The sequence below is a fragment of the Nicotiana tomentosiformis genome, chromosome 5, assembly GCF_000390325.3.
Source record: "Nicotiana tomentosiformis chromosome 5, ASM39032v3, whole genome shotgun sequence".
Taxonomy (NCBI): domain Eukaryota; kingdom Viridiplantae; phylum Streptophyta; class Magnoliopsida; order Solanales; family Solanaceae; genus Nicotiana; species Nicotiana tomentosiformis.
Window position 1 is genome coordinate 709725 of NC_090816.1, and position 10157 is coordinate 719881.

At 37.5% G+C, this 10157-nt stretch overlaps 1 protein-coding gene across 1 annotated transcript; it reads right to left on the bottom strand.

The window, feature by feature from the left end:
• Positions 1-5755: 5755 nt before the first annotated feature.
• On the bottom strand, positions 5756-10157 carry LOC104119155 (mitogen-activated protein kinase homolog MMK2-like). Its single transcript, XM_009630584.4, has 6 exons — positions 9811-10157; positions 8500-8629; positions 7033-7170; positions 6527-6859; positions 6220-6403; positions 5756-6111 (listed from the first exon to the last, which is right to left on the bottom strand). Exons 1-6 carry the CDS (start codon positions 9975-9977, stop codon positions 5939-5941), a joined length of 1125 nt encoding a protein of 374 aa, XP_009628879.1. The 5' UTR covers positions 9978-10157; the 3' UTR covers positions 5756-5938.

A 10157-nucleotide genomic window follows, 5' to 3' on the forward strand; every position in this document is an offset into this window, starting at 1 on the left:
CCTTGTGTTGCTTGAGAAAGAATACTTGGTTAGATTGTTGTTGAACAACACCAATTTTGGGTAAGTTAAGAGATTAATTACTTGAATTTAAAAGTGGCGTTAGAAATAACGAAGCTTTGGTGGAATAATTCTGAGTTGCATAAATTGGTAACTAGAGTAGTTCGAGAGAATGCTTCCAGTAAATTATCGTAATTGATCGAGAGATAATTACGGTAGCTCGGAACTCATAATCCTCATAGAGTATTACAGCGAGATTATAGCTAAAAAGTTAAGAATTAATCCGGCAATTGGGAAAATAAATAGCCCTAGATCCTTTTACCCTTGAATTCGACTTTAGTCTTGATTATTGCTAATTTTATTGTCATTTTTCCTTAGCTAAATAAACTCCACTGATTATTCATAAAAATCTTGCATCCGGAAATTGTCTGAGCTTATCATTAGCATTATTTAAAGTTGTAGTAAATATGTTAGTTCCTTGTGGGATTCGACTCCGGACTTGAACTGGGTTATATTTGCAGCGACCGCTTATGTCCTTTTTACAAGGCATAGTTGGGCGTGATTAATGACATATGTCTACAAGCCTCTAAGAGTACATACTTATCATAAAGGTCGGGACAGGTCCCTGCCATACCAAACAATACACGTCTAAATCATACTGATCAAAAATCAACTCCAGAGCAAATGGAGCGCACCAACATCTTCCGCTGAGCTGATAGCCTACTTGGAGGACTCTCGATCAGTCTATCGGGACCTGCGGGCATGAAACGTAGCATCCCCAGACAAAAGGGATGTTAGTACAAATAATGTACCGAGTATGTAAGGAATGAAAATCAATAAATAATAGACATGAGACAAACATAGAGTAAAAGACTCAACATGTAAGTATGAACAACTCTGTTAATCATTAATATTTACAATGTCATGCATATACGTATAAATGCCATACCATGCTCAGGTATATGCGTTCATATCATCATCAAGCCTCTGAGGGCATCCCATCATATCATCTCGGTCATTGTGGGTAAATCATCAACGTATACTAGCTGATCAGGTGGTAGTGCGTATATAACGCTGTAACTTTTTCCCATATCCCATATACGTATAATATACGCGTATATAACGCAATCTGGTCATGAGTCAATGTTCATATATAAATGAATGAAATGTATATGAAATACGTCAATAAAATTTCTCGGAACGTCATAGGACCATTATGCCTTTGATTAATGTCATGAAATAAACTTTATCAACTTAGATATTTTTGGAGACTCAAGAACTGATGATAGAATAATAAGACACATGGGGAATCAAGAATATAGACACCCCTAGTATTTCTATGAATAGAGTCATTTATGAAAGTTGCGTATTTTGCTCGTTTCATTTGTATCATTTGGACCATGCCAAAAGGAAAGAATGGATAGCCTTAACATACCTGAGTCGGTTCTCTTGATAATTCCTCTAACACAGGTCAATTGCAACAACACGTAACAGCAGATCGAAGTAGGGGGAAATTCGTATGATATTCTTGAGAAAAATTATACCGTACTCCCTTAGAATTGCAAAATCCCGTTATTATTATGCTAGGAAGTCTCGTATGAATCTCTTGCTGAAGCTATTTACGTTGCTATCAAGATAGATATATATCTTCTTTGAATTTGATCCTAATCTTGTATAACTTTTCTTTGCTGAAGTTCATCTGTCACTTTAGAAGATGCAAGTATCTTCATTTTGTGAATTCAAGAAGTCTTTTGTATTCGTGGGTGTGGGCCCCACACTTTTGATGACTTTGGCCACAAGTCCTCTAATTGTGCCACCAAATTACATGACTTAAGAGTCATTAATTTTGGCTTTAACTAGCTGCCACGTGGGTGGGGGGGGGGGGGGTAATCTTACCCAAATTCTTTAATTAACTAGGTAATCTCCCATTACCTAATTATTAATCAATTACCCACATAATTAAGAATTATCTCAAATTACTTAAAATACTACTCATTTTTAATACACTTTATACATCTTACTATCATGGTCATGTGGCACCTTGTATGACACTAGTCCATAATTACGGGGTATTATAGCTTGGACCATATTTTATCTCAAAATGACAACCCTCAACGAAACTCCTTTTTTTTTATTCGTTTACCTTCTAACCTTCACGAATTTACTTACCACTTGTTTTGAAATAACATATTACTTATAATCTCCAAATAATCTTGTCCTTGAACTGAGATCAATTATCTTAACGTACAATACTACAGGGTGTAACATCATCGTAATATAATACTGCGGAGCGTAACATCAACGTAATACTGCAGGACGTAACAATTTGGTACAAGCTGGAGGGGATAGCCCGCATGGCGTGTATCCAAGGTTGACCTATTATAGCGTTGTACAATGTATCCTGCTCCATGATGTGGAATGTGGTTTCCAGAGTGCCGCCGCCGGCTAGGACGAGAAGTGTAATTTCCCCGGACGTTCATTCAACTGCATTGTTAAAACCTATTAAGGTGATGCAGCGCGTCACTATCTTATCCTCAAGTTTCATTTGTGCAAGTACTCAAGGGTGGACAATGCGCGAGCCTTTCCCATCGTCCACCATAATGCGTCTTACATCTGTATCTAATATTCGTAAAGTGATAACAAGGGCATCATAGTGAGGGAAAACCAACTGTGTATCTGACTTATCGAAGATGATACTTTCTTCGAATTCGTCATATCGTTCATGAGTGATTGACCATTTGAGATTGTGGGTTTTGGTGAAATTTACGTTGTTGATCGAAACGTCATTGTCGCACCCGATGATCATTTGAGTGGTGCGAGTCGGTGAGGGTGGTTTCGGCGATCCCTGGTGTTGTTCACATCCTCGGGCAAAGTTGGTCCTCTCTCGATCGCTCAACAATTCTTTGAGGTGTCTTTGATGAAACATGTTCACGACCCCCTGCCTTAGGGCGATGCAATCCTCAGTATTGTGACCTCGCTCTTGGTGGAACTCGCAGAGGGTGTTTGACTTTCTAGTGCTTGGATCTGACCTCATCTTTTGCGGCCACTTTACTTTTGGTCCGAGCTTCTCCAATGCGTAGACTATTTCTGAGGGTGACACACAAAAATTGTGAGTGGATAATAAAAGGGGTAACTTTTTTCGTTCCGGTGAGTCCCTGTCCTTGGCATAGATGGGGCCTCTTCGTGGCGGGAGGGGGGCATGATGGCGCTTCTGACATATGGTTGATGTCTTTCTCGGTTGGATCGTGGAGCTGCAAGATCTCTCCTGGCATCATTTCTTCGATCCTTCCTAGTTTCGGCTTGTACCGAGGTCAATCGATGGGTTGGCCCATTCAGGTTGTCTTCATCTGCACGGACCTCGATACAGTAGGCGTTATGTATTTCATCCCAAGTGGTTGGAGGATATTTCATAAGCCGACTTAATAATTTTTTGGTCGCCCTTGAGCCATTCCTGTTCAGCCCGTTTTGGAAAGCTGCTACAACCATTCCTTCTGATACATTTGGTAAGGTCATCCTTACTCTGTTGAATCGAGCGAGAAAGTCCCTTAATCCCTCTCCGGGTGACTGTTTGATGGTAAATATATCGTTCACTCTTGCCTCCGCCTTTTAAGCCCCAGCATAGGCCGTTATGAACTTGTCGGCCATCTCTTCGAATGTTTCAATGGAGCGCGCGGGCAGCTGTGAATACCAAGTTAATGCTCCTCCAGTAAGGGTCTCGCCGAACGTTTTCAACAAGATGGAGGAGACTTGTTCTTTGGAGAGATCATTTCCCTCTACCGCAGTGACATGGTGAGTCACATGATCTTCGGGGTCAGTCGTACCGTCATAAATTTTCAGATAAGGCGACATCTTGAAGGTCTTGGGTATGGCATGTGGGGCGGCTTCATCACTGTAGGGTTGCTCAACGAACCAACCATCGTCTCTTTTTGGCAAGAGTTTTGGGGCACCCGGTATTTGTCGACTCTTTCTTGGTGTTCTCTCATTTGATCCCGAAGCATTTTGTTTTTATTTTCCATTTCTTCCATTTTCCTCAGAACGGTCGTGAGGGTTTTGTTACCTGCATTATTAATGTTATGAGTGATACATGTTACTGGAGGAGGAGAGCCGTGCTGCTCGGCCATTCTGGTGTAATGCAAGTCCTTGCATTTTCTCTAACTGCCTCCTAAGCGGGCTTGTCGAGGATGTCGGTCAGTGTATTTGTGAGCCAAGCCTCAAGTAGCTTCTTCACCGCTGGTGGCGCCTCTTCCGTTGTGGAAGTGGAAGCTCCTTTACCACGGGATGTTGTGATATTGCCGTGAAGGAGGGGAAGCCTACTTCGCCAGGGAGAGGCGTTAGGCGTTATGTCTTCGCCTTCTGTTTCGGAGACCTCATTGATGGTGTTTAAGAGGTTGGTAGTGAGATCAACCACTGCCTTCATTCTTTCTTCTCCATTACCTACCATGTCAGATCCGTGTGTACAAGGAAGTAGGAGCTTTGTTCCTTCTTTTTTTTTGTGAACTGTGCCAGTTATAGATCTAGAAGAAACTAAAAACTTAACTAGGTATCCCCACAAATGGCGCAAGATTGTTTGACCAAAAAATGTAGACCTTTGATTAAACTAATTAATTTTATATAAAAAAGGATTAAACTTAGTTAATAATAATATCTTCAGATTTATAACTAGTCGACTCAAATAAAAGCGGACAATGTTGGCAAAGGATTAAATGTTGCGTACATTCAATGTTTCCAGATCATTAATGATGGAATAATTTCATGTAATAAATAATAATGAATGACATTAACATAAATAAGTAAAATGATTCACCCAATATTGAATGAGGTGGATGATTTGGAACTATTCTCGAATTTGATGAAAAAGTGTAGAATAATATATAATCGAATCTTCTTAGAAATGTAGTGTTTGTATCTTTTTTAGAGGGAAAGTCCTCCTCTCAAAAGGTGTTCTTATCAGATAATGTTACATGCCCTTTCCCATATATCTTTTTCTATTTATATGGGACATATCCTAATCAACCCTAAAAGTACAGACACCAAGAATATTCAATGGAATATTCTCTTGAATATCCTATTACAAAAACTAGCCGTTAGCACTGCCCTTGATACTCGACCTCGACCATTATTGACTGCTCGACTACGAGCCCCGTTATCTACTAGTCGACCTCGACCATATCGCTTTCCACGATACCGCTCCGTGCTAAATCTCACTGAGGTAGAATTTTGACATATACAATCAACATAACATTGAGACCTAATAATAGGTAAACTAAGAATTGGGATGAATCTGGATCTGATACTATTATCAGAAATGGACATTGGTCTTACTCAAACCCCAAAAGCTAGTTCAGGTGTGAATTGCTTAAGAGTCAAAGACAATATAAGGAGCCTAATTTAATCCCACAATCGATGTGCGAAAGTCAACACCAGTCAAAAGTCAAACTATCAATAAAACACACTGATAAGAAGACGAAGCAAAGATTCTTATCAACATGCTGAACACTGCAGTTGAGCAAGAATGATGAGTGGATCAAGTAATCCTGGCAATTTCTTATAAACATGCATACAACTTTAAAAATTGTTCACTCACTGTCCATTCTCACATGAACGAATTCCATATAATGTCAAACCACTTGAATAGGTGAAATGTTCAGGAAAACAAGCAGTCAGCACTCAAGATTTCCTAGTTCTATCACCCAGCGAGAATCAGTATTTTGAACCATCTAATTGCAGGCTACCATTTAGCTTCCTTACACAACACCAATAAACCAGAACATAATAAGGGAATAAGTATCTGACTTAAGCCGCTAACAATTTCTTGAAACCCAACAGCTCCACCATATTTATTCAGTCATCATCACTAGGGAATATTACAAGTCTAATACAGTATATTAGAGAAGTTAAATAACCAAATTCTTATTGTATACATCATATAACCACATCTTTTTCAATGAGTTGGATCAGGATTAAATTTTACAGCTTCCCTCCAGATAAGCTCCTTGATATTATCTTCAGTGAAAGATGGCTGCTCAAAGTCCAAACTGAAAGGCCTAGGACAAACAGGCTCCTCGTTGATATCATGAAGCGGTGCCAAGTACGGATGCGAGAGAGCTTCATCAACTGCAATAATCCAGTAAAAAAGGTCATTAACTAGCAAATCTTGACAGAATATACTTAGTAGCATTTAGTAAATCTAGAAAGGAACAAAATCCCTCGTAAATTCTTTACCAGTAATACGCCTGCTTGGATCAAAGATGAGCATTTTTTCAAGCAAATCTACAGCTCGAGGAGATGAATTAGGGAATCTGGCAGAAAATTGTTGCCTCGGGTACCTTGGGAGCTGCCTAACGTATCTTCGGGCATTATTACTCCGGAGAAACCCAAGACTAGCATCATCAGGTGAGCCTATGAGCTATTTCAAAAGCAAAAATAGAGTGTCAGATTGAAACTATCTCAGCTCGAAGCCAAAATGAACTACTAACTGCATGCAAATCAAATAAATGCAGAAGTAACAAATTCTATCGACTAAATGTACCTCAGTGATAAGTCTCAACTGGTGTACATAATCTCTGCCGGGGAAAAGGGGTTGTCTTGTCAATATTTCACCAAGTATGCAGCCTACTGACCAAACATCAATTGCCGATGTATACTCTGAACAATTTAGTAGCAACTCTGGTGCACGATACCAGCGTGTAACACAATATTCCATCATGAAATCTGTCTCAGTTGTCGTCCTTGCAAGCCCAAAATCTCCAATCTTTAGGTCACATTTTGCATTCACGAGCAAATTGCTGGGTTTTAAATCACGATGCAAGATGTTGGCAGAGTGAATGTACTTAAGTCCTCGCAATACTTGGTACAGAAAATGCTACAAAATTAAAGATGGCGACCAATCACGTTATGATGTATAAGAATGCAGATAAATCCCAAACAAGTACAAAATTCAGAACTGCATCTTCAAATACTAATCCAGCTAGCTGGTTAGAGAAAAAGAATAATGAATATGGGAACTTGAAGTACATGACATGAAGTGTATCTTACTCGGCAGTGTTCATCAGTCAATTGTTGGTTGGAATGAATAATCTGATGAAGATCAGTGTCCATCAGTTCATAAACAATGTACACATCATTGAAATTCTTCTTTTGAGGGGGTCGTATAACATCCTTAATTGCAATAACCTGTGCATTTGAAAAAGTTGAATGTAAATCCATCATGTTGTGGGTTTGGGGTGGGGGTGTTAATAATACTAAACAAAAAATCCAACATAACCACAAAGATCAGCAATTAGTTACCATAAATGCAAGCACTTCCCAATTCTTAAGTAACAAATTCTACCATTAGAAATCAACACTTCATTTTACTCTTCGAAATGGTGTTGATTTGTTGAACTTACATAAAAAATAACATATTTTGAAAGAAGTAATCACTTCAAATTGTACTCTCAAGAATCTCTTGCAACTATTTAATAAAAGAGCTTAAGTTCTATGCACTGACAATATAAAAGATATTTATACAGTCATATCACTTATAAGGTAAAATTGTAGGTAAAGCTTTATGATAAACATTAATTTACAACCTGATAAAAGTGGTAACTAACCTGCTATCACATGTTAAAATACACTAATAGTGTAAAAAAATCTTTACACTTGCAGTGTATATAACTTAAATCCTTACTGAATTTTACCCTTAGAAAAATTTGCATTCACTTCAAACTGTACTCTTAGGCATCTGTTCTAACTATTTCCTAAGATTATGCTCTTAAGACAACTTAACTTTCATTTCCCCACCTCTGGCCAGCAAGACTCTAATTTTATTAGTCTCCATAATGAACAATCTCCTATTATAAACAAAAGCGTTTACTACTTCAGAGTCTGATATTCTCAGTCTTTTCTTTTAAATCTTCTTCTTCCTTTTTCTCTATATTATACATGCAAGCTATCTATGAGGTGAATAGAACTGGTGATAGACCAATTCTTATTGGCGCCAGAACCTTTGAAAATCAGTAATGTGCATAATCATATCAGTAAAAACAAGATAGTATCTTTAGGGGCTTCAAGTTCTTTTCTTTTACATTACCCCTCTTAGCCTACATCCTTTTCTTCAGCCTACTCAATTGATATAGTATACAACCTCCCCCCCCCCCCCCCAAAAAAAAAAAAAAAAAACCTTTGTTCCATTTTATATATGTGACACTATTTTCTTTTTAGTCTGTTTCAAAAGAACGACACCTTTTTATATTTGGAAACAATTTAGCTTTTGATCTTTCAGTTTACCTTAGTGACATGCTTTTATACCCACAGATAATGCCATGACAAGTTTAAAACCGTAATTTTCAAAAGTCTTCTCTTTTTTCTTAAATTTCATGACTAGTAAAAAAGTTACCACATAAACTAAAACGGAAGGAGTACATCCAGCAAAAAACAAGGAGAAAACCAGATGCAAAAGGACAAAGATGGATTGGTGTAAGGGGGCATGATTGCAGATATCTGGAGAGGTGCAATACTCACATTCTCATGATCCATGTGACTCAGAAGCTTTATCTCTCTTAATGTCCTTTTTGCATCTATTACATTATCAAATGCATTCCCTATCTTCTTAATTGCTACTTCCTCACGTGTCTCCGAGTTCATAGCAGCACTGCATGCATCAAATTAGAGAAAATTACTGTAAAATATTTCCTTCACATACTAATAAAATAGAGAAAAAAAAGTTTAACAGAAAGAACTCTTACAACAGTGAAAAGAAGTTAAACAGAGGACAAGTAGCATCACAGGATACATCACGTGAAAAGATAACATAGTGAACAACTTCAAAGGCTTGCTTTAGATTAGTGAGACATGTAGATACAAGACAAAGTAAGTTTGAGCAGATAATAGTCTTGCCCTTCGCCGGAAAATTAGACTATGTAGATAGGTAACAAAAAATATGTATATATACTTTATGTTAAATTGTCTTTGATTCTTATGTATTTACTTCTTTATATTTTGACTCCCCTGAAAATCATGATTCCGCCACTGATCGTGACAAGGGAAGCATAAAAGCAACCATACGCATATAGCATACATGGAGGCACTTTAAGACACATAAATGACAAGCATACATACTAACAACTTCAATTGTGCCAACAAACAATACATACTACCTTCAATGTCAAAAAGCTCAAAATTTAATGGAAACTATTCATAAGAGACCTGACCTATAGCCGTGTTATATCAGGAAATGACCAATTGAAGAAGTAAAACCTATTAGAATGATCTGATTCAGATGTCTTTACATATCAACCACAAAAAATCTTACAAATTCACTGGAACCAACTTCGATTAATATTCATGGTTAAAAACTTCCACTTTTGTACTAAGTGAAACTCCCTCGGTTTCATTGTATATCGTTGTGTTCAACTAGGCACGGAGCTTTTGAAAAAAATATAGATTATCGGTATATACAAAAGTACTCTTAGAACTCGCCGCCTTAAGATGTCATGATATTTATGTGACTATAACATAATACTATTATAGATAAAATAGAAAGTTTGAAGGTAAAGAGTTTTCAAATATTAAAAGATATCGATCTTTTGTTTAACGACTAATTAAAAACAAAAGAGTGAATCACAAAACGATGAGTAATAGTTAACCTCAAGGTAAACAACTCAATCTCCATGCAGGGGCAAGCTTTGCTCCTCTTCAGATCAGAGAGCACTATATATATGTACAACAGTTGGTAATACACACAAATATTCACAAACCTGTAACTATTAGAACTGAAGAAACAGAGCTTATAACCTATGCTATGCATATTAAAAAAAAGTAAAATTTTCTTACCAAACCATGCCATTAGCACCACGACCAATAGGTCTAATAGGAGGAACATATTTTCTTGAAACTTCAAAAAGACTACCATGCACATTATACTGCACATATCGACCCCCATGTGTTGGTACTCCTCTTATGTTACTACTATGATCACCTGAACTCGAATCAACAGACATATCTAAAACTCAAGAAATTAACAGAAATATTTAGACCAAAAAAGAAGAAGAGCCTTTGGACATTTCAGTTTGTTTTCTTATTTTGAACTTTCTCTTTAACTTTCAATTTTCTAGAGAGTAAGTTAGAGGAAAAGCATGTTAGATCATGTGTCAACTTTTGAACTGGATTGCATGCCATTT